Genomic DNA, 25641 nt, shown 5'->3' on the forward strand with positions numbered 1-25641 from the left:
CAAACAACAAAATTTAAAAAATAAAAAGATTTAATGGGCATATATAAAATCTTGCACTCAGTTAAAGAAAGCATATACCTTTAAAACACAAATACTAGCCATAAAGTAAATCTTTAGAAGGTTCAAAGAGGCCAAAGAGATTGTAAAGAGTTTTACCATGTATTGTATCATGCATGCGGTTGACCCAGGTTTGATCCCTAAAATGGTATGTATTCCCCTGAGAGCTTCCAGGAGTCAACCCTGAACACAGAGCCATGAGTAAGCCTGAACACTGATCAGGATGACCAAGATATCAAAAACAGAGTAAAGACTCAGAATCCTAAAGACCACATTTGCTGAACACAATGCAAATAAGTCGGAACTAAAATTTAAAAAAACAACAAAACTGATTTATATGAGAACTTTAGAGCACACTCACAGTCATAACAAAATAAAGCAAATAGAAAAACAGGCCATATTTATAATTGGATAATAAAAGTACAACACTGCTAAATCTTAAAGAGGTCATAAATTCTTAGAAGTATAGCTTTAAATATTCATTTTAATAGAAGAGGAAGGTTGAGAATTAGGTAGTCATTCATTTTAGAAGTTAGAAAAAGTACAAGATAGAAGCAAGACAAAAAGAAAGAAAAACTAAATATGAGTATACATGCATAGCATATAATTAATTACCAATTAATATGATATTAAGGATTATAAAATAGATAACTTCTAAGACAAGAGAAAAAAGGCCTTCATGCGTCTCGCCTCCATGACCTGTTCTTCCTTATAATAAACTCCTAAGATGAATTTTTCAGGAAACTTTGGAGGAAACTCGCTTTTTAAATGAGATTTATTTTTTTCAAGTCATTCAAGTAGGACATTTGCAAAGAAAAATTTGAACATCTAAAACAATGTAAGGAAAAAAAGAAACTCATAATTACATTATCAGGCAAACAATAACTTCATGATTAACATTCAGGAATGGTTTCCAGTCTTTTGTCTGACATTTATTCTACTGCATTCCATGTGTGGTCCCAGAATGAACTTAGGACTGAGACAGTCTGAGTGAGTCTGATGGACAGGTGGGGTGGGTCTGCTTACAGGAGGGTGGGCGAGTATTCATGAGAACTAAGCAAAAAGAGGGCACTGGATAGGAATGTACGGGCTTGATGGAGCAAATAATACCTGCATATTGAGATTATTCTTCCTCCTTTAATAATTTTTAAAAAATGAGTTTTGCTTCCTTCTGGCTTCCTACTTCAAATTCCAGAAAGACTGAACACCAGTGAACAGCGTCTTAAGCTTGAGTAAACCAGAGGCCAGTCGGGTGCCAATGGGCTGCCACTGGATTGGTATCTACCAAGTCATGCCAAGTCTACCCAAGTTCAAGACGCTGTGGCAGCAAAAGCTGCAGAGAGAGCGGCTTCTCCCAAAGGAGGTTCAGAAGAGAATCACCAAGGGGGTAGGTGTTCTCCACCACGTCCCCCCACCCCCTGCCCTCCTGTTTTTAGAGGATTTTAGAGGGTCCATGGTGCAGGACAAGGGGCAAGTAGTCTAGTGGACTCCGCATGGAAAACGATTCACACCAGAACCGGTCAGGAGAGCCAAAGGGCCAACACCCGGCGCTGACTATGCCCACTTTGTGTTGGGCCCTGGGGGTGATGGGAAAGTATAAGGTATGACAACTGTCCTCAGGAAAATCATGGGAAGTCTGGCGTGATGCTTGAAATGTTGTACTGAACACGAGGCCTGGGAAGGAGAGAGGTGAGGGGGGGTAAGAAAAGGTGGGCAAGAGGCCACAAGGGCAAAGGTGAGGGGCCTTGGACACTTAGTGGAGAGTAGGTGTTCGCTGTGTGTATCTAAACCCCAGAGCCATCAACACTGTAAGCAAGGGACCCAAACTACCATCATCAGACTTAATGATGTGCCGGGGCTGGAGCGATAACACAGCAGGTAAGGCGTTTGCCTTGCAAGTGGCTGACCCGGGTTCGATTCCTAGCATCCCATAGGGTCCCCAAAGCACCGCCAGGAGTAATTCCTGAGTGCAGAGCCAGGAGTAACCCCTGAGCACCGCCGGGTGTGACCCAAAAAGCAGACTGAATGACGTGCCTCGAAGGAGACAGAGTCAGGGATGAGAGAGAACCTAGGGACCTTGGTGGAGGGAAGTTGACACTGGCTGTGGGATTGGTGTCGGAGCATTGTGTGACTGAGACTCTATTTTGAGCATATTTGTAAATCACAGTGCCTAAATAAAACATTTATTGGAAAAAATTTATAAATAGGTAGGGGTAACCCCATGACATAGGTATCCACTGGTCAGAGGTCACTTTAAAAAAAATAATGCTTTGGGTTAACCAGGGACTGTTCATTTATTTCAAAGTTATCTCTCATAGCTTGCCACATTTGCCACTAGGAGTGATTATTTAGGTTTATCTAATCTTTTTAAAACTACTCTATTTTTCTCATTTTCCAAAGGTGGCAAACATAAAACCTGGAAAAATAGGGGAAAATTAAGATTCAAAATAAATTTTTAAGTGTCTTAATTACAAACTTAATATTAAAAATGCATAAAATACAGATTAAAGTAAGCAGAGAGGTCATCTGTGACCCAAATCAACCACAGCTGATACTTTTAGATAAATTCTTCTTGATTTCGTTTTTATCCTGAATTTATTAGGATTATTTGATATATTGTTTGTCTTGGTCTGGAGCAATAGCACAGTGGTAGAGCGTTTGCCTTGCACTTGGCTGACCCAGGTTCAATTCCACTGCCCCTCTTAGAGAGCCTGGCAAGCTACCAAGAGTATCTCGCCCGCATGGCAGAGCCTGGTAAGCTACCTGTGGCATATTCAATATGCCAAAAAAAAAGTAACAAGTCTCAAAATGGAGATGTTACTGGTGCCCACTCAAGAGAATTGATGAGCAACGGGATGGCAGTGATATAGTGACAGTGATTGTCTTATGCTAATGTAAACATAAATTTGTAATCTGTAATTTCATATGACGGTACTTCTATTTAAAACATCATTTGTAGTGGCTGTGTAACGTTTATAATGATTTTTAAAAAATCACAATTGAGCCAGAGAGATACGGGGGTTAAGTGCTTGCCTTGCAATCAGCCAATCCTGCTTTCATCACTGGTACTACATAAGATCACGTGAGCACCACCAGAAGTGACCCTTGAGCACAGAGCCAGGAGTAAGTCCCTGGCTTACTCCAGGTGTGACTTAATACCTGCCCCCATCACAAATAATTTACTACTTTTTTTTCTTTTTTTCCTTTTTGGCATTTTGGTTCAAACCCGGCGATGCACAGAAGTTCCTCCTGACTCAGGAATTACTCCTGGCGGTGCTTGGAGGACCATATGGGATGCTGGGAATCAAACCCGGGTTGGCCGTGTGCAAGGCAAATGCCCTACCCGCTGTGCTATATCGCTCTAGCCCCTAATTTACTATTCTTTGTCCAGTCTTTATCCTGTGAGACTTTGGGGTATATTTCTAATTTTTCAGAATATTAAATAATTATGCAATATATGAATTTTCCTAAAATTTTCTTTTAGCATTCTTAATTACTATCACAACAGAGTTTACAGAAAATATATTTGTTTGATCAAAGGTTATAAACAGTTTTGAAGATCCTGACACCCATTTCTTTGAAAAAATCTGGAAAGTGGCACCATTGGTATTTCCACTGAGGACTGTGAATTTCACAAGTGGGAAAAATAAACAACAGAGAAAATATTTGCGTATCTTCTCCAGTCTGTCCTGCAGGTATGGAACAATATCTGTCTTCATTCAAATGACTCCAGGCTGGAACATAAAAGGTTGTAAAAGTGAGCTGAGTGGTAAACCTGGAGTGATGAATAATCCATAGCTAAGACGCATCTTCATATTCAAAACACAATAAAACAGAAAAATATCCCTCTGAAACAAGTAGGAAGGGTACCACATATTATTTGATGGCAAACAAACCATAGATAACGCATTTAGGATTTCTATTTACTCTGGATTTGCTTGAGAGATTAGCAAGTTGAATCATAAGTAAGTAAATATTGATGTTTTAACAAATGTAGCAGACAGCTTAATAAGATAAAGACATTTTTCTACCTCACTAATGTAGCAGCATTCAAAGCAGTAGTTATTTCACCAGAATAAAGCTGTGAACTTTTATTTTTACGATTTTTTAAATACATTTTATTTTCATAAAGTAGTTCACAATAGTTCATTACAGATAATATTCGAAGATTCACCCACCAGCAAGCATCTTCACACCACAGTTAAGAGGGAAGTGTGTGAAAGTTGTTGTATTTCATTCTGGAGCCATTTAAGCCCATATATAAAAGAATACAAAGGGCTGTGGACTTTTGATTATCTTATGAACCAGGAAATTCTCCAAAAGTAGTAAGATTTCTTTGTGTTTTGATTTCTTTCTACTCAGAACACTGAAATGTTACTCATTCAAAACATGGGTGTGATTTTCACCATTCAACACAGAATACAAACTTTTGAGATTCCATATATTTTTTTCCATATAGTCAAACCATACGGCAGAGCCTAGCAAGCTCCCCGTGGCGTATTCAATATGGCAAAAACAGTAGCAATGATGGGTCTCATTCCCCGGACCCTCAAAGAGCCTCTACTGTGGCACCACTGGGAAGGACGAGTAAACAGAGAGGCTGCTAAAATCTCAGGGTCAGAACGGATGGAGACGTCACTGGCGCCCGCTCAAGCAGTTCGATGAACAACGGGATGACAGTGATAGTGACAGTCAACCCAAAAGCCACATTGGTGTATGAGGAAGAAAAAGGGATACTAGCATTTAAATCAAGATGAGGGCAGTAGGAGTGCAAAGAAAGAGGTGGAATTCTAGAAACCTTTTAACAAGTTTCATAGAGTTCGGGGCAGGGCAGTGGAGGGGCGGGGTTTCCACGGGGGAGGCTCAGGTGCCTGGGGGCCCGGGTAGGGGAAGTTGTTACCTGGATGATGACAGAGTAGGTGCCACACAGGATCTTGGATAGCTGCATGGCTACCTTGAGGAGGCACACGATCACCTGAAGCCCGCTGAGAGCTATTAGGATGGAGAATAAGATGATGTTCCATTCCACGACATGTGGGGGCTCCAGACACTGCATCCATACGCTGGACTCTGTGAGGAACCTGGGAGAGAGGAAGTGGACACAGATCCGTGGGCGATGGGCCAGAGAGATGCTGCAGGGTTGAGGCACTTGCCTTGCGTGGAGCCGAAACCAGTCCTATCCCTGGTACCAATATGGTCCCTGGCACACTACCCGGGGTCACTCCTCAGCACAGAGCCAAGAATAGCTCCTGAGCACCCCCCTTTATAGCCCCATCCCTGCTCCTACCCCAAAGGAAAGACCTACGGTCAAGACTAAATGCTAAATCCCAAGAAGAAGGGCCGGATTTATATGTTTGGAAGGTAAGATTAAAATTTACAATATTCGATATGAACTGATATGTTTTAGAAAGTCATTCCAATAGTTATACAGACGTGGTATATATAGTACGTCCAACCCATAAGCATCCCTGAGCGATGATGGTTATATATGACATGGCTGCCTTGGAGATGATTTTCATTCAGTCGGGCGATTAGACACATCCTGAAATTTGACATGTGCACATGTCAGTCCTCCAAGGAGTTAAGATTCCTCATCCCTGGGATCCAGAAATTAGCCCAGCTGTCAGGCTAGCCACAGCTTTTGCTGGGCATAAGATCACACTAGTAGCCAAAGTGAAAAAAAGAAATGCTGTTCAGAATTCCTAGGTTTGGTCTAGAGTCCTTTAAAATAATGGTTCCTGCAGTGGAGCAGATAGCATGACTGAGATGAGGGTAGGGGGTTTTGTGAAAATGTGGATTTCCTACTGATATCCTGCCACTATGGGTCTGGGGTCCAGACTGTGCAAATCTCCGCTCTGGAAAATTGCTGTTTTCTAGCTGCTAGGAAGAGTTCGACCACCTAGAAGGAACACAGAGCATCAAAAAGGTTCCACCATCTGGTCTAGCCCCAGGTCATGGTCACTACACTACTTTCCACACAAATGCCAAAACACAGTGACCACTTGACTCACTTTGCTCACCTCCAGGCCGGCCTTGAGCACTTCTGCTACAGGTGCCACCCTTCTTGTTCAGCTAAATTGAGGTGGAACACTGGTCTTCAAAGATTCTCACAACAAAAACAATAGGTTTCTATTTGCAGGCCAGAGTTTATAAATATCTGACCAATAACAAGATGCTTTTAAAAAGATAAGCAAACCACAATGTAGGCGACCTGGGCACCAGGTACCGGAAGTTGGTGTCTATGGTGGAAAAATGTGACTTGTACATTTTAGTGACCACCTCCTCCAAGATCTCTCTTTGCTTTGTTATTCTTTCTCCCACATTCCCATATATCTCTCCTTTCCTAACTCCACCTCTCTCTCCTCCCTCTCCTTTTCTCCTCACTCCAGGTCACTCTGAATTTCTTGCGTAGCCAACAGCCGTAAATGTCAAGTGGTCCCAAAAGCACTGAACCGAGAGTCAGAAATGCTGGATCCCGACAATCCACCTCCACCTCCGACTTCTAGAATCCAATCTGGACAATGACTTGAAATCTTGAAGTTTACAATGCATACCTGGGGAGAGGAGGCTCAAAACTGCCTTGGAAACTGTATAGCAGTTGCAATTTCCTGTGAGTGTTTCCCAGGGCCCATTTTTGACAGCCTTAAAGCTTCCAGTTCAGGGTCGGGCTCTCAGGGAATTCAAACCCTCCAGGACCCTTCCCAGGACCTGCATAGATCATCTATCCCCTTAGAACCAGCGGGACCTGCCAATTCCTACTTTTCCCTCACCCTGATTCTGCTGATCTCCTTGCGAACACGAGAGGGTTCTCAGAGCACTGGTGGGGTGTGGGATGGACGGAGACGCTCACCCCGGCACTCCCTTTCGAGAGCACAGCTCAGAGCCTGACTCGTCCTCTCATTCCCCGTCCCAGCGGGCATCTATTTCCACACCACAGATTCTGGAGGCACCACGAGGACTTCCTCATCTCCAGAAGGTCAGGCCCAAGACCTGTGGACCGGCCTGACACTCAGCACAGGCCAAGCATTTGAGGCTGCATCCTCGTGAGTCACCATGCAGGTGACCCCTGGCAGATGGAGGACGTGGTGGCCATGAAAGATTATGCCAAGGAGGACGTTAGCAATAACATTTAGCACGTCTCGAGAATGTGCTCAATCTAATATGTGCTTTCAGCCTACGCAGTCCCTAAACTTGTGGGAAACGGTGTGACTACCACTAATGAACAGAAATAGAGACCTCACCCAACACTTAGGGTCCCACAGTTTGTAGATTAGAGTTCTGATTCCTTCTAAGGCCTCCTCTGCAGAACTTTCTGACAAACCCTGACGATTGCAAGAGGAAAGGAAACCTGTGCCTATGATGATCTTTGACTCTCATGCACCTAACAGGAGACCCAGGCATAGGAGATGCTCAGTGAAAACTGGACCGCGGGGCTGGACTGATAGTACAGTGCATAGGGTGTTTGCCTTGCATGCAGCTGACCCGGGTTTGATTCCCAACATCCCATATGGTCCCCCAAGCACAGACAGGAGTAATTCCTGAGCACAGAGCCAGGAGTAACCCCTGTGCATCACTGGGTGTGACCCAAAAAGGAAAAAAAAAAGAAAACTGGACTGCATGCACCTGACTTATGCTATTCTATTAATGATTGTTTCCCTTTGAATTTGCCACTCATCCAAGAGGCTGGGAACTTAGCTCTTCTGAGGACCCTCCACAAGGTTGTGCTGCCCCCACCCAAATTTTTGGAAACAGTGACTAGCAGTATCATAGGCTCCTCAAAAGAAGGAATGGGGGGCTAGAGCAATAGCACAGTAGATAGAGCTTTTGCCTTGCACGCGGCTGACCCAGGTTCTAATCCCAGCATCCCCTATGGTCTCCCGAGCACCGCCAGAGTAATTCCTGAGTGCATGAGCCAGGAGTGACCCCTGTGCATCTCCAGGTGTGACCCAAAAAGAAAAAAAAAAAGAAGGAATGGAACAGTGTATGGGAAGCCTGAGATTTCTGCGTTGGAAGGGGAAGTTTTGTTGATTTTGTCCGGTGAAATTGTATTTGTTCACACGAGTGCCTATGCTTTCAGGTACCATTTCAAGCCTCTTCGTGGCATACGGGGGCGGTGTCTTTGCTTAGGCAGCGGGGCGAGGTTCAGGGATTGATGTGTTGAAAATGAGATTGGTGTCTACGAAACCTTCTTCCTCAAGGCCTCCTGGAGTAGCTGCTCCTGAGAAAGGTGCTTTTAGGTTCCCCAGACCGGAGAGAAGGTTCTGCCCACAGCATCTCGTGGGAGCTGGCCGGGAGCAGCCCACGGTGCAGACCCGGTGAGGTCAGACAGCCCAGCTAGAAGCAGCCCTGGGACACTGGAGCTGGTCTCGGACAGTCGAGAGGAAATCGGTCCTTCCTCAGGTATAGGATGACATTACTTTGTCCTCTCCCCGCTTGCCACAAGTAGCTTGTCCCGGTTTTCCCCGGAGTTTAGGCTTACCCCAGACTCACCCATCAAGGTGTTCCCGAATCTCTCCCATCCTTTTGTTTAGCTATAATCACTTCTCCATGCTCTCTTCCCCAAAAGAGTTAATCCGCGGCTTTCCCTTAATCTGACTCTGCTAATTTGCAAGGTCAGACCTTCCTAGGATACTGAATTTATATTATATAAGTTAATATTGCCTTTCTCCTCTTCTTGTGCCTTTTGAATAATTTACTTTAAAGCTATGTCTGTTTTGTATAGACACAAGAAGACAATATTATGTTTTTATAACTTGGGAATTAATTGGCCTCGAATATTATTCCCTCCTGGGCATCTGCTTTCTCCACTTAAGCCTCAGTTGCCCTCAGTTCCTAGCACCCCAAAGCAGGGTCCCCGACGTGGGACGGGAAGGATCCAGGGCAAGCGGTGAGTTATGTGCTACCCTGGCATCGAGATGGGCCTGGCCAAAGCGCCTAATTCTTAACTATAAGTTAAGAGCTTGATCATAGACAAATGCTGTCATGATCCAATAGTAATTATGAGACTGGGACCCTGCCAGGGATAGGAAAGACTGATCTGGCCTGAGCACTGTAGTCTGAGATTGAGATGGCCCCAGGAGAGCAATTCTATAAACTTTAATGCATCTCTTATTGTGTCCATACAAAATAATTAATATTATGAATTCTTATATGTTTGCTGGCTGAGGAGAAGAGAAACACATTCATGGGACTCCGCCCTTGGGTGGATCCTCCTGCTGAAAGAGAATTAAGTCCTAGGAGAAGCATCCCCTAAGGGAAAGGAACCTCAACCCTATTGATGGTGACCACACCTATGTGTACGCCCCAACCCCTTCATGCTGTGGAGATTTAACTAGGCTGTAAGAGTGGGTTGGGGGGGCCAGATCCACCGGGGCCAGATCCACGGGCCAGATCCAGAGATCCTGAGAGAGACCGAGAGCTGGGAGAGAAGCAGGGAGAGAGAATGAAATAAACTGATCGAGCAACCAGTCTGGCCTTCTCCCTTCCGTCGCCTGCCCTTGACCGACGGCACACACAGCGGTTCCGGGGCACCGAACGCGGGCGGTGAGACAGAGCCGCCCGGAGAGCCCGCGAGTGCGCTCGCCCCTCGGCGAGCCTTAGTTTTTTACACCCAGGGAAAGGCATTAACACTAAGGTTCTGATTCCAGGGGGCCGGGTCACGGACCGCCCCCGTCTCCCTCCCGGGGCCTGCGGCTTCCCGAGCTGTCTCTGCAGCTGCTGTTCGTCAGTTAACTCAGCAAAGTTCCCAACAGGCCTCTGTGCCACCCAGAGCTGAGCCCCTCAGCGCCCGCCGGAACAGACCTTCCAAGCAAGGCTCTGTCCTAGAAGAACAAGACCCGCCACCTCCACTGGCAGCTTCTGGCTGCTCCCGCCAGCCTGCTTCTTCCTCTGTGGAGTAGCTGATGGCAGCACCCCTCGGCACCAACCGACAACTCCCCGGTGCTCTTGCGGCTGAGCCCTTGGCCGCAATAGCAGACAGCATGTCAGGCTTGGCCACAACACGAGACTGAGGACCAGTGGTGCCGTGCAGTGTTAAAGCGTGCATATGAGTGGCTGGATAGCAAGCGGGGAGGGTGTTTGCCTTGCACACGGCCAACCTGGGTTCGATTCCCAGCATCCCATATAGTCCCCTGAGCACCGCCAGGGATAATTCCTGAGTGCAGAGCCAGGAGTGACCCCTGTGCATAGCCGGGTGTGACCCAAAAAGCAAAAAAAAAAAAAAAAAGCGCACATACAGAAGCCTAGGTTCTACACCCAGAAACACCCGGCCCTCAAAGAAAAAACAAAACAAAACAAAACAAAACAAAAAAACCCTCAACCCAACGAGGCTAAGTAGCTAGAACCACCCACGTCTCAGATCCAAGAGTTGTCAGGCTGTAATGATGTAATCAGCACAAAACTGCTTGGCAGAGGCGCGCTTTCATGTGGATGCCTTCACGGCAGACCCAGAACAGAGAGTGCAGGGGCCAGAGACACAGTGCACGCATTACGGCGCTTGTCTTGCATGCAGCCAACCCAGGTTCAATTCTTAGCACCACTTATGGTTCCCGGAAGCCCCCCCAGAGGTGACCCTGAATGCAGTGGGGAGTGAGCTCTGGACACTGTCAGGTGTGGCTCCCCCAAACAAAACAAAAATTAGAGAATGCATTTGAAAGCACGAGACTGGAGGGGGGAAGTGTCTGACGAGAAGTATGTGGAGGAGCCGACTGGTCTGGTGCTTGGGGCACGAGCAGGACGTCCTGCACAAACATCCCCACAGCAGATCCCAAGGTGGCCACGGGCAGCTCAGCAGAGCACGAAGCAGGTGTCGTGTGTGACCTCCCAGCCTTTCCTGGTGTGGGCACTTTGTCCTTACCGTCCCGCAGTGCCTTCAAAGGCGTACTCCCAGCCGTGCTGGGTGCGGCAGTAGGGCCCCTGGACAAGGGCCAGTGTGGAGATGACCAGGCAGTATCCAGAGAAAGCAATTCCAAGGGCAGAAAAGATAATCGACAGCAGCGTCTAAATTGAACACAGGAGAAGGAAATTAGTGCAGTGGAAGAAACAGGGCAGCACTGTGCACAAAACGGACAGAGGGGACCGTCCCCTGCTGATCTACCCAGTCACCATCTGGGTGACATTGAACGTCTGGCTGGGAGCGAAGCATCTCGCCCAAACCAGGCTTATCTTCGCTCAATCGGGTTTTATTTATTTATTAAGCTTGGGGGACACACCAGGTGATGCTCAGGGCTGAATCCCGGCACTGTGCTCAGGGATCACTCCTGGTCAAGCTCAGGGGACTCTGTGTGGTGCCAGGGAACAAATCCAGGTCAGCCAAGTGCAAGGCCAGAGCCTGACCCGCTGTACTATTGCTCTGGTCCTTTCAGTAAGGTCTAAAATGACCATTCTGATTCATATACCACATAGGAACGTTAATTTACTAAACTTCTCCCCTTTCAGGAGTTTTGATATCAACACAATGGTTATTTCATCCCCAAAAGTTGAGGGGCTCCCGTGTTTCTTAGGTTGGCTGGGCTCAGTGAAAATAGCAGTGGCGGTCCCCACTTTTCTCTTACAGCATTTCTCGTAAGGCACTTGAATAGCTTCACATACATGAATAAAAGGGGAACTATCAGTTGCCAAACTGAGACTCAAATGGGAATGGTGTTAGTTTCTTAAGATTAACATAGATGGAAAAAAATCTATAATAAGATCTCAAGAATCCAATACAATATTTAAAAGGCTATACACCAGACCAAGTAGAATTTATTCTAGGAATATAGGGATAGATAAACATTAGCTGGTCAATTAATGTGATATGTTACATTTACAAAAGGAAAAAAGAATAATAACAACAGATGCCATAAAATATTTGATATGACAAAATATTCTATTATGACAAAAACTAGATAAAATGTGAATAGAAAGAACATACTTAAGTATTAAAGGACACTGTGATGAGCCCTGAGTTATTAAACTCAATAATGAAAAACAAAGTTTTTCTTCTAGGGGCTGGAGCAGTAGTACAGTGGGTAGGGCGTTTGCCTTGCATTTGGCTGACCCAGGTTCGATTCCCAGCATCCCAAATGGTCCCCCGAGCACTGCCAAGAGTAATTTCTGAGTGCATGAGCCAGGAGTGTGACTCAAAAAGCCAAAAAAAAAAAAAAAGGTTTTTTTTCTATATTCAGGACAAGAATTTCCACTCTACCACTATTATTTAGCATAATATTAAAAGTTCTACACAGAACAATTAGGCAAGAAAGAAACAGATGAGACAACTCCAAATTAGAAGAGAAATAAGACTATTTGCAAGTGACATGATTATACATGCATAAAACTGGAAACGCTCTGCTAACAATTATTAGAAACATAAAATAAGTAAAGTAAAAGGTCACAAAAATATATTTAAAACCTCTTGTGTTTACATATGCAAGCAATGATCTAGAAGGGACTTTAAGAAAACAATTACACTTATATTTACAGAATGAACAAATGCCTAGAGACAAAAAGAATTTTTGTTTTATTAAAAACGAAGAAAATCCAGGTTTAAAAAATCTTGTGTACTACAGCCAGGAAGATAGAACAGCAGCAGTATGCTTGTCTCACATGTGGCCAACCTGGGTTTAATCCCCAGCACCCCATAGGATCCTCTGAGCACCTCCAGGAGTGATTCCTGAGTGCAGAGCCAGGAGTCAGCCTAAGCACTGCCAGGCCTGTCCCCCAAACAAAAACCAACAAAAAAATCTATATAATCTAAAAGCTACAAGATATTTTTGAAAATATTGTTAACAAGATATGTTAAAAGAAATAAAAGGTGCAAGTCATGTGTATATAATCTGTGCTTCTAGCTTAGAGAATTTACTCCAAGGTTGTTAAATGGGGAGATGACTCAAAGGTTGGGAGTGCATGCCTTGAGTGTAAGAGACCCTGATTTATATCCCCTGTATCCCATGGCCCCTGAGCACAGGGGCTCCCCCATATACCGCCACGCCACTAAGCACAAGCACTGAACCATCAGAGCCATGCGATTGGGTTGAGTATTGCCAAGAGTGTTCCCCTGGCCCTCGAATTGCAGAGGCTTCCAAAACAATATTCTACCTACAGCAATATATAGATTCAGTCGGTGCAATGCCTATCAAGCTCCCAAGGGAATTCTTGCCCACAAAAAATAAAACAATAATAAGAACTACCTCTAATTCAACATTCCCACTTGCATCTCCATGAGAATTCAGATTCAAATAGACATGGTCCTCCATGTTCAGTGGAGCACTGCTCACAACAGCCAAGACTTGGAGACAATCCAGGACAACCCATAAGTGAATGGATGGGTTGAGATGTATATTTGCTCTGTAGAATATTACTCAGCTAATAATAAATAAATTAAATAAAACTTTGCCAGTTTTTACAACAAAATTTGGAGGGGTTATGATAAGTAACATAACTCATAAAAAGGCAAATACTAGATGAATTTATTTGTGTGTAGAATATTAAAAAAATAACAACAAGGTAAATAGCACTGTAGCACTGTCGTAGCACTGTTGCCCAGTTGCTCATTGATTTCCTTGAGTGGGCACCAGTAACGTCTCCATTGTAAGACTTATTACTGTTTTTGGCATATCCAATACGCCACGGGGAGCTTGCCAGGCTCTGCCGTGAGGGTGGGATACTCTCGGTAGCTTGCCAGGCTCTTTGAGAGGGGTGGAGGAATCAAATCCGTGTTGGCCACATGCAAGGCAAATGCTCTATCCACTGCACTATCGCTCCAGCCCTACAACAAGGTAAATAAGAAAACAAAACAAAACAAAAAAACAGATGAAGACTAAAACTGAGGTTACTAGAGAGAAAGAGGATCATGGTGAATAGTGAGTGGAACTTTGGCTGGAGGTTTCTTATAGTTTATAAAATTATTAAGGGGTAAATCTATAATTCTGAAACTTACATACTGCTGTTAACCAATTTTTTAAAAACACACCTATTAGCAACATCTGAAAAAAGACACAAAGAAAACAAGAATTCTTCTCTTTTCCTACTTGTTATTTTATTGGCATCTTTACAAATGATTAAAACCTCTTTGAAATTGTATTTGTCATGTTGATATTAATGGTGTTTTTCTCTATCATGAGATAAGATAAATAGCTCTCTTTTCCACCTTTTTAACATAGATTACAGTTAGTTCCTTTGTGAAATTCACCTAATCACCAATGCCATCTTCCAATAAGGAAGAAGGAAGGAAAAATTATTTTGTAATGCTAGGATCTAAACCAAGTCACATTTATGCCAGACATGCATGTCATCACTGAGTTACATACTTGATTCCAAAAGGACATTTTGATAAATTGATTTCCTTGTTGACTAAATCCCTTCTTTTGTTTATTTGTTTATTTATTTATCATTTAATTAATTAATTAATTTTTAAAATTGAATCACCATGAGAAAAGTTACAAAGCTTTCAGGTTTAAGTCTCAGTCATACAATGACCAAACACCCATCCCTTCACCAGTGCACATGTTCCACCACCAAGAACCCTAGTATACCCCCCTCCCACCCCCCACCCTGCCTGTGTGGCTGATGATTTTCACTTTACTCTCTCTTCACTTTGATTACATTCAATATTTCGACAGAAAACTCGCTATTATTATTTGGAATTTCCCCCCAACAATCAGACCTGCCGAAAAGACATCATATGATAATATGTTTTCCATTGCTGAGAATGATAATATGTTTTCCATTGGTGTCCTGGCCTCATGGTTTTAGATTTCTGGTATTTAGTAATTAAGTCTAGAGAAATTTCTGCCAGAAGTTGCATCACTGCAAGCTTGTACCTCTGTTTAGTGGGTTCTAAAAGATGGCAGTCACCACGCCACCGCTGAAAGGAAAGGCCAAAAGAGAAAAACCTTTCCCTTTCCGGGGAGGCAAGGGGCCATAGCTTAGTTCATAGTCTAGAGGCATTTCTGCAAGAAGTCACAGGGTGCTGAAAGTAGTTAGTGTGCCTCCGGAATCATGGTTGCTCAGGAACGGAGGAGCCGTTCGTGTGTGGCTGCTCGGGGTCTCATCTGGGCCTAAATCCCTTCTTAAGTTTAGGTAGCTCTCTGGGAAAAGCACTGAAGAACCTCCCCCCTGGGGGAGATTGGCATCCCCAATATACATATAGTCACACACACCGAAATTACAATCAGCACCAGCCAACACCATCAAGACTCAAAATAAAGTGAGAATAAAGATATCTCTGCGTCACAACCTCACTCCCTGCAAAGTGTAGGTCATGTGGCTAGGTTCCACACCTATCTAGTAGGGCCATTTCAAAGCCTGAAGAACACAGGGGATGTAAAACTTTTTGTGAATAGTTGCTAGTGTCATCAAAATATAATCTATTATTTCAAGTGCCCTTTTAAAGGATATTGAAAAAATTGGGGGCCGCATTCAAGTGATACTCAGTGCTAGGTCTAGATTCTACACTCAGGGTTAACTCCTGGTAGTGCTTGAGTTGGTCATCATTAGTGCTGGGGCTCGAACCAGGGTCAGCAGTGTGCAAGGCAAGTGCCCTCCTTGTGTTCTACTATTTCTCCAGCTCCTCATAACGTTTTTGGCCAATATTTGCCTTTCAGGGATACTTCTCAGAATCATGGCCAATGATGAGACACCATGGAAGAGAGTTGCCATCATGTAGAAGGGGTTTGGGGCACACTCCCTCAAAATCTGGTGAATGGACAATAAGAAACTGAAGGGGCTCAAGGGAAAGAAGCATCAGGAAGACCATGCTGAGTAACCCCCATGCCCCAACACGTGTTTGAAACAGATAATAAAACTCCCATGTTTAATGCAAGTTCTCTATACTGGGAAGAAGAAAAATATTCTTTTATTTACAAAATTATGGTCAGATCTTTAAAGTTCTGATCTTAGTATTTAGTATTAAATAATAAGTATTAATAGTACTAAATACTTAGTATGAACTTAGTATTTCCCACCAACTCAGGGAGCAGAAATTTTTCCAGGCTTTGCAATCTTCACTTAGAGGCTGACTTTTTGAGACCATCAGAAGCCACTGCTGTGTTTTCAGGTGCTTGCTTAGCCTCTTTGTTTGATATGCAGTCCTGCTAGCTTGTTCCCATCGAGCCCTTCTAACTTTAGATTTCTCATTTCTCTTGACTGTCGCATCAGCAAGATACGTCAAGGTGATGACAAAGGCAGAAGATATGACAAAGGCACCAAATGCCTGACTCCATAAAGACCTCTTTTCTTTTGAACTTCTTATGATTGTCCCTTTTTGTGCTTTCTTCTGCAGGGGACAGTGCAGTTTATTTGCCGAGGATTTCTCTTGGAAAGAAATGCAGATTTGCACTTTACATTAAGAAACTAGAAAATGTTCCCATTGGTTCTGTCCCACGTCCAGGGTAGATCGTGTACCTGCTGAAACTGTGCGGCTTGATCTGTGTGGCTGCTGCTTCCAGGGAAGATGAAAGATGGTGAATAGTGAAAAACATTATTTATTTATTTATTTATTTTTGCTTTTTTTGGGTCGCACCCAGTGATGCTCAGGGGTTACTCCTGGTTTTGCACTCAGGAATTACTCCTGGCAGTGCTTGGGGGACCATATGGGATGCCGGGGATCGAACCCGGGTCGGCCGCGTGCAAGGCAAACGCCCTACCCGCTGTGCTATCGCTCCGGCCCCGTGAAAAACATTCTTGATCCAGAAACAGGGAATTGGGTCAAGACATTTGCATAGGCAAACTTTTCATCTGTGCCTTTCTTCCTCAGAAGTTTACTGCTGACTACCGTGAGTGTGACAGACTGTCTGACTCTACAAATTAGGTCTTGAGTTTCTTGTGACGGCACCAGGTACACTTGCAGATTCAACGAAGTGTGCATGTGTTTCTCTGATTAACCTCTGTTGGTCCTTTTTTTTCCCCGTATTGGTCTTTTTTTTTTTTTTTTTTTTTGCTTTTTGGGTCACACCCAGCAATGCACAGGGGTTATTCCTGGCTCTGCACTCAGGAATTACTCCTGGCGGTGCTCAGGGGACCATATGGGAAGCTGGGATTGGCCGAGAACCCAGGTTGGCCGCGTGCAAGGCAAATGCCCTACCCGCTGTGCTATTGCTCCAGCACCCCCATATCGGTCTTTTTGATTTTCAGGCTCAGCCTGAGAGGATGGGAGAAATTTTCCTTCTCTAGAAAGTGACCTTTGGGTGATCTTAATGTCTATTCCAGGCCTTCAGAAGTTATGAATGAACGCAGATTCAAAATTGGCCTGTGAGAGATGTGTGTGTGTTGTTGTTGTTGTTGTGTTGTGTTGTGTTGTGTTTAAATGAGAATTCAAGAATCATGACTGAGTCTTCCATAACGCTCCATACTTCTTTCTACCTCTGAAAACAGAATTACGGCCCTGCCGACAGTGGGCTATCTATACTCCAAGAACACTTCCCTTTCCCCCTGAAATAGAAATTTCACTCTACCGACTACCAGCCATGCTTACTTCCAGCTTAGGCATTTGGCTCCTGAGGGCTCGTGCTCTGGGACCTCAATTCTCCAGCTTCCTTTTAGGGAGCAAAGTCTCGAAGGAAGCCTTTCTCTGCCCTGCTCTTCCCTTTGTGACATCAGTCACCTTTCTGCGGTGGCCTAGGAGACTCTGCCCGAAGTTGACACCGTTTCCAGCACCCATTTGTGCTAGAGATGCTTATAGTGAGTGGAGGCGAATTGAACACATTGATTTTCAGTCCCTGGCACGTGCATTTGCTCTGGTAAAAATTTTCTGAGTATCCTAGGGAAACATTTACTTGAACCCTTTGCTTTCACATGGTACTTTGTTTTGTTTTGGGGGCCACACCTGGTGGTGCTCGGGTCTTACTCCTGGCTCTGGCTCTGGGGTCACTTCTGGTGGTGCATGGGAACCATTTACAGTGCTGAGGACCAAGCCAAGGCTAGCTATGTACAAGGCAAGTGCCTTAGCCCCTATATTCGCTCTCTGGCTCAACATGGCAGTTTGGAACACTTTTTCCATAAATATGATATCAACAGCTCCTGGAGGATGTCTGAGACAATGGATTAAGAATATACACTATTCACATGGAGTATATTTCAAAATTTCGATGCTTTACCGTTAAGGAGGACTAGAGTGGTAGCACAGCTGGTAGGGCGTTTGATACATCATGAAATACAGTTACAAAGCTATTCATGATTGAGTTTCAGTCATACATGACCAAACACCCATCCCTCCACCAGTGTACATTTCCCACCACCTATGTCCCCCGTGTCCCTCCTGCCACCCCTACCCACCTCATCCTCTATGACAGGCACTTTCCTTCTTACTCTCTATATCGGGGCATTATGGTTTGCAACGCAGATAATGAGAGGCCATCATGTTTGATCCGGAGGAGGAACTCTTTTTTTAATTTAAATTTATTTATTTTTTAATTAGTGAGTCACAGTGAGGGTACAGTTACAAATTCACACATTTTCGTGCTTGTTTTTCCTTCATGCAATGTTTGAGAGCCCATCCCTCCACCAGTGTCCATTCTCCACCACCAATGAACCCAGTATCCCTCCCACCCCCCCAATCCCATCCCCCCCACCCCACCCCACCTCTGTGGCGGGGCATTCCAATTTGATATCTCTCTCTCGAAGGAGGAACTCTTAATGGCATTGAAAGATTTCTTAATTATAACACTAAAAACACAGGAAATTCAAACAAAAAAGAAACAAATAAGACTATGTCAGAGCTTAAAACTTGACAATCAAAGGACACAATTGTCAGAATGAAAAGACAATTGGTAAAGTGGAAGAAAAGATTTGCAAGTTGTATCTGATAAGGGATCAATATCCAGAACATATAAAGAGCTACAACTTAACAACAAAGGGCCATAAATTTAGCAATAGCACAGCGGTTAGGGCGTTTGCCTTGCATGCAGCCCACCCAGGTTTGATTCCTGCATCACTCTCGGAGAGCCCGGCAAGTTGCTGAGAGTATCCCGCCTGCATGGCAGAGCCTGGCAAGCTACCCGTGGTGTATTTGATATGCCCAAAACAGTAACAACAAGTCTCACAATGGAGACGTTACTGGTGCTTGCTCGAGCAAATCGATGAACAATGGGACAGCAGTGCTACAGTGCTACCGTTAAGGAAACGGTTAAATAAGCAACCAGTTTAAATTTCCAAAGGAATCTGTTGGAGAGAGCTGGCCACACGATTCTAGCTGCACATTAAAATATGATTGGTTTACAGGCCAAGTAGGGCTTGAGGAGATGGTGGTGATGATGCTAATGTCTGGCTGCTAGTCAATGACGGTGTGTAGACAACGCATGGAACCATAGCAGCAAAGAATGCCCCCCCGGCCCCTGACAAAGCTCCTTCTCATGGATAGATGATTCTCTCTGAGCCAGACACGACTTACCTATAAAAGGAAAGTAACAGTGTGATCTAAATCCCTGGATAAGTGTGAAGGAACTGCAAAGTGTTATCAAATAATTCTAAATGATGATGATCATGGTGCGGGAGAAACGATAATAGGAGAAATGGAGGTGCTCAGAGCCTAATTACTGAACCCAAGCTTAAACAAATTGTATGTATTTTACCTTAATTCTATTTTTATTAATTTTATTGTTCCAATGTAAAAAATGTGCATTATATACACTCAACACATGGATAAACCTAATCATTATGATAATGAAACCAGGTGCAAAACCAAGTACCTTATGATTCCATTTACATAGAATACAAACTAATCTATAATAAAAACAAGCAGATCTAAGATTAATCTTGGGGGTTAATAGGAAGATGATTTGTCTTGGTTGTGACTGTGACTTCAGTACTGTGTGTGTTCTTCTGTCTAAATTTACAGAATTAATTGCTTCTCGGCCTTTTGTCTAAGATCAAGTGTAAATTCACAGAATTAGACAAATTTTATAAACATATATTAAATGTATATTACTCCTCCATAAAGTTGATAAGAGGGAAAACATATTCATAGAAGCCCAGTTAGGAAAAGGGAGTATTCATTTATTATTGCATATGTATTTAAACCCCAAATTTCTAGAAAAATATTATCAGAACAAAGAGAGAAAATTGTAAAGAAAAATACAGATAATATTCAGAGTTGAATGCTCAGTCTCTAACCTAAAATGGTCACAGAGAGACCAATAGTGCCAGAAGGTTTTGGTCCTGAGCTAGAAGAAAGGAATGGGGGGGGGCGGGGAGGGGGGGGCCCTCAGCAGCCTCAAAGTCTGATTGTTCTTACCATGTATCTTTTGCTGCAGTTTTCACTCTGGCAACATTTGTAGTTGTTCTCTTTCTCCAGTAGAAGAAGAACCGTGGCTACAATGAGCATCTGAAGTGGGGAATGAAGAGAAGATCAGACAGGAGAACTGGATTGCATTCGTGCCCATGATCAGAGCAAAGGGGTTTGGAACCTGGTCCCTGGGGTCTAGTAGGTCTGGGTTACAATGCCAGTGTTGCCACTTTTTAGCTGTGTGAATTCAAGAACAGATTAAACACTCAGAGGTGTTCTCACTTAACCTGCGACAAAATGCTCAGTGCATAAAATGGAACAAGAAAAGCCTCTTCAACAAATGGTGTTGAAATAAAAGAAAAAACGGAAGGAAGGAGGGAAGGAAGGAAGGAAGGAAGGAAGGAAGGAAGGAAGGAAGGAAGGAAGGAAGGAAGGAAGGAAGGAAGGAAGGAAGGAAGGAAGGAAGGAAGGAAGGAAGGAAGGAAAGAAGGAAGAGAGAGAGAGAGAAAGGCAGGGAAAGAAAGAGTCTCTTTACCATACCATTCATAAAATGTAAATAGAAGCGGACTCAAGACCACACTATTAGACTGGAATTCATAGAGCATATTGAGGAAAGCTGGAGTGAGCACTCAATGAACTAGTGAATAAGCTTTGTCTGCAAGATGTCCAGGTTTAATTCCTGGCACTACATGGTCCCCTGAGCATTGAAAAAGGGACCTCTGAGCACAGATCTAAGAAACAACCCATAAGTAGCAGTGGATGATGTCTCTCAAGACAAATGAACAAACAAAAAAGCAATGCATTGAGAAAAACATGGGTGAAACTCTAGAATACAGATCTCAGAGGTGTCTTCAATGATTCTATTCTATTGGCAAAGAAAAGAAAAGAAAAAAATTTTAAACGGGGCATCAAGCTTTAAAAGTTTGTTACAGGGGCTGGAGTGGTAGCACAAGTAGGGCATTTGCCTTGCACGTGGCCGACCCGGGTTCAATTCCTGGCATCCCATATAGTCCCCCGAGCACCACCAGGAGTTATTCCTGAGTGCAGAGCCAGGAGTAATGCATTGCTGGGTGTGAAACAAAAGGAAAAAAAAAAAAAGAAATCTGTTACATGGCAAAAGAAATAGGCTAAAATGAAAAGATGTTTTATTGAACTGGAAACTTTCACACCCTGTGCCAGTTAAAGGGCTAAGATCCAAGATCGATAGCATGTTTACAAAGCTTAACAGCAAAAACATTTTAAAAACTGGGAGAAAAGATAAGCAGACATGTCTCTCAATTAGACATGCAGATGGCCAGTAGGCGCATACAAATGTGTTCACCATCACTTATTATCAGGGAAATACAAATCAAAATGACAATGAAATATCATCTCACACCAGTGCAAATGGGCAGGAAACCAGCAGTTGGCAGGAGGTGGTGAAAGGAGCCTCATTCACAGTTGGTGGGACCTTGTCTGGTTCAGCCTGAGTGGAAAACTCTATGGAAACTTCTAAACAGAGTAAAAAAAAGTAATAATAAAGCTCCCATCTGACCCAGTGTGTATTTCTATTTCTCAGCATCTACCCCAAGAATAGAAAAACATAAACTCAAAGTGATACCTATTTTCACACTGCAGTATGAGGTATAATAACCAGAATATGGAAATTAAAGAAATGTCAAGAATACATGAACGGACAAAGAAGTTGTTTCTATATGCACAAAGGCATACAGCACAGATAGAAGAAGAGATGAGATCTTGCATGAAGCCAAAAGGCATCATATTAAGTGAAATAAGCCACAGGGACAAGGATAAATACTAGGTGATCTCACTCACCTGTGAAGGAAAGATGAAACAAGGGAATAGACAGAATCAAATGATGACAAGCCTGTGTTTTTCTATTACAATACGTGAACTCAGTATTATAAACTCAGTATTGTAGCAGTTGGGGGGCTAGTGAGGGTAGGGAGGAAGAAGTGGATTATAAAAAACACAAAGAGAGTAGCGGAGGGTCTTGGACACTTGAGTGGTGGTGAAGGGACAGTAACTTTGTATATCAAAACCATGAACATTTATAAAACATAAACATTAATGGTGCAAACATGCTAACAATGGCTATTTCAATAAAATCACAATATAAAATTTATTAGAAACCACTACCAAAAATAATTAATAAAATGTGCTGACGATTTAACTCACGGGGTTATGAGATGATGTCTGCAAAAAGATGACTACAGTGTACAACCCCTACAATTCATGGTAGGGGTTGGCTAGCGTTACCTTATACTACCATTAGTAGGAGGCATCAGGAGAGGATGATGAAGGTGGAGCAGCGGATATGAAGAGGAGGAATCACAGCACACCAGCATTTTTCACCCACTCGGAAGGACAAAGGAAAATGGTTCAGCAGCCTTTGCTGCTTCCCCTCCATTCTCCTTCCACTGCATTCTGGGTATGCAGGTGAGAGGCGCAGTTCATCTGTAACTGCATCTCTCTATTCCACCTCTCTCTCACTGTTCAGTCTCCTTAAGAGTCCAACCCTCTCGGCCCAAATCTTATTTATAATGTGGTTTGTTAATGAACTGAGGGAATTTAATTAATTCTACTTCTCTTTCCTGGGATGTTCTGGAAAGAACCTGGTGTTCTTTGCTAGTTCTTTCCTAGCTTCTGGCTTGGGTAGTCATGGGCCGTGAATTGCTTCCAACTGTTCTCTCCCTATTCTTCATTCTCTCTGGCAACATTTTATCTCAAGCTCAGTTGGTCGTATTTTACCATTTGTGGTCAACAATTTCGATTTCCACTTTCCTTTAACTGTCATTAATTTACCTGCTTAATTTTTACGTATTTCCCCTTTTCTCCTAAAAATTCTTTTTTCTCTTTTTGCTTTTTGGGTCAGTAACACCTGGCGATGCACAGGGGTTAGTCCTGGCTCTGCACTCAGGAATCACCCCTGGCGGTGCTCAGGTGACCATATGGGATGCTGGGAATCGAACCCGGGTCAGCCGAGTGCAAGGCAAACACCCTGCCCGCTGTGCTATTGCTCCAGCCCCTCTCCTAAAAATTCTTGATGTAGTAACAACTATAAGTTTGAATTAATCTTAGGTGTGAAAAAAGATACTAGATATTTTTCTCAGTTGTAATACTTACATGAAATATAAGCCATGGAGGGCTGGAGGGATAGTACAGTGGGTAGGACATTTACCTTGCATGTGTCTGATCCCTGATTTGATCTTCAGTATCCCATATGGCCCCTGAGCACCTCCAGAGGTAATTCTTGAGTGCAGAGTCAAGAGTAACCCCTGATCATTGCCAGATCGATGAGAAAGAAAGAAAGAAAGAAAGAAAGAAAGAAAGAAAGAAAGAAAGAAAGAAAGAAAGAAAGAAAGAAAGAAAGAAAGAAAGAAAGAAAGAAAGAAAGAAAGAAAGAAAGAAAGAAAGAAAGAAAGAAAGAAAGAAAGAAAGAAAGAAAGAAAGAAAGAAAGAAAGAAATGCCATGGACACCTACCTCCTTCTACACCACGAATTATCATGGGCTATAGTAGACATGTATAAAGCAAGCACCTTACTTTTATTTATAAAATAAAGTGACTGGATTCTATGTTCTTATCTCATTTTAATAGCCTTGATATTGCTATTTTAAAGTTTACTAGTTTAGCATGCACGTAGTGTTAAATGAAAGTTGCCTTCTGATAACTGGTCAAATATTATAAACTCCCACAAAGAAGAGGAGATATAGATTTCATGGCTTTTCTCCTGCATTGCTGGAGTCACGACGAACATACAGCACGCAGTGTATTATTTTTAGAAACGATGCAATCAGGAAAAGTGTTTCTTCCTCTGAGTTGCCAACATGATGGACTATCATTTTGTTTTTAAAGACCACAAAGTGGACAGGAAAACGTTTGTGGACTCTTGGTGGGGATCATAGGGTTTAGTTTTCAAAAACACCCTCCAATTTCAGGATTTCGGACCAAAGGATTTAATGATGCTTTGCCTCGCCCTTTGGCCAATATTTATAATGATTACACTGGTTACCTATTTGAGGAGTCTTTGTTCTGGATACCTCATCTGTGAGATTTAATTTACTCCCCTCGATTACCCTGACTATAAGAATCGATCGTTATTCCAAACAAGGACCCTGAACCCCAAAGTTGGGGTGGGGAGTGGTGCCCCTAAGACTTTCAGTAGGTAATTTGAGATCAAACAGGACAAAGACGAAAGAGCTTCTATTTTAAAGCAAGTTTGTCTGGGACCAGGAGATTAAAGAACCATGAGATCATACAGCCTGGATTTGATCCCCAGCACCACACGGGCCCCTAGAGCCCTGTCAGATGTAACACTGGGGGTCCTAACACCACCAAGGTGGCCAAATAATCCCTGACACCTCAGGGCCTTAGCAGAATCGCATCCTTGGTCCCTTGCACTGAAAACCACCAGTCAGTTGGACCAAACATTGCTGGTGGGGCCTCTGGGCCTTCAGAGCACTGTTTGGGAGAGCCCATCTCCCCCTCTACCCCCTCCAAAGCAAGTTTGTCTGAATTTCTAAGTCTCTTCCTTTGCTACTCTGTCTTACAACTGCTCAAGGAGAACCGATGAGTCTGGGGTCAGGCTGTCCAGGGAAAGATTTACAGAGCTGGAAGCGAAATCTCCGAGCTGGGCACACAGGGCTCACGAGGGCACATATATCTCCAGGCCACTGTCGCACAAACTCTAGAGAGCACTGCTCAAGCTACGGAAACGAGCAGCCTTCCCCAACCACGCTGTTCTCCAGACCCTACCGCTGCCCACCTCCACCCTGCAGCCTCGCCCCGACCCAGGCCCACCGCCTCTTCCCATCCAGAACCCAAACCCAGCATGAGTCGAATGAGTTTGTTTCTTTCGCTAGTCATCCTGTTTACCAGGAACAAAGCCAATCTTCACCAAAAAAAAAAAAAAAAAGTCCCCCTTCTGAGATCCCGAGTCTCCAAATCCACACTTACCAGGATGCCCGAGAAACAGATGCCTTCAAAATACCACACATAGTTGGTGATTTTACTGCTGCTCACGTAGGAAGTTTGCCCGTTGGGGAAATACAACAAAATATTCACAATGATGCTCCACAGGGCCAGGGGGATGAGCAGACCACTCAGGCAGCCTCCGCATTTCCGAGTCCCCATCACACCCAGCTCCGACGCCACGGGGGACCAGGGTGTAGAATAAGAGCAAAACTAATGATCTTCCTCCTGTCCTGTTCTCCCTTTGTTTGAAATCACCGGCCACTTGACTCGATGTCTGGGAAGAGCCCTGGACAGAACTGCAGCACGAATCTCTTGGTGTGAAAGACTCGATCCCTGTTTGGAGAACAATAGACAATGACCCTCTGATACACGGCTCCAGAACCCGGCCAGTCTTCAGCCCGTGCCAAAGGA

General features: G+C 43.7%; 1 protein-coding gene and 1 pseudogene across 1 annotated transcript; both read right to left on the minus strand.

The window, feature by feature from the left end:
* Positions 1 to 12: 12 nt before the first annotated feature.
* TM4SF18 (transmembrane 4 L six family member 18) lies at positions 13 to 25641 on the minus strand. Its single transcript, XM_055127468.1, has 5 exons — positions 25213 to 25641; positions 20264 to 20353; positions 10913 to 11055; positions 4958 to 5138; positions 13 to 3791 (listed from the first exon to the last, which is right to left on the minus strand). Exons 1-5 carry the CDS (start codon positions 25387 to 25389, stop codon positions 3777 to 3779), a joined length of 606 nt encoding a protein of 201 aa, XP_054983443.1. The 5' UTR covers positions 25390 to 25641; the 3' UTR covers positions 13 to 3776.
* Positions 15985 to 16514, minus strand: LOC129402204 (60S ribosomal protein L24-like; annotated as a pseudogene).

The sequence above is a fragment of the Sorex araneus genome, chromosome 2, assembly GCF_027595985.1.
Source record: "Sorex araneus isolate mSorAra2 chromosome 2, mSorAra2.pri, whole genome shotgun sequence".
NCBI classification, from domain to species: domain Eukaryota; kingdom Metazoa; phylum Chordata; class Mammalia; order Eulipotyphla; family Soricidae; genus Sorex; species Sorex araneus.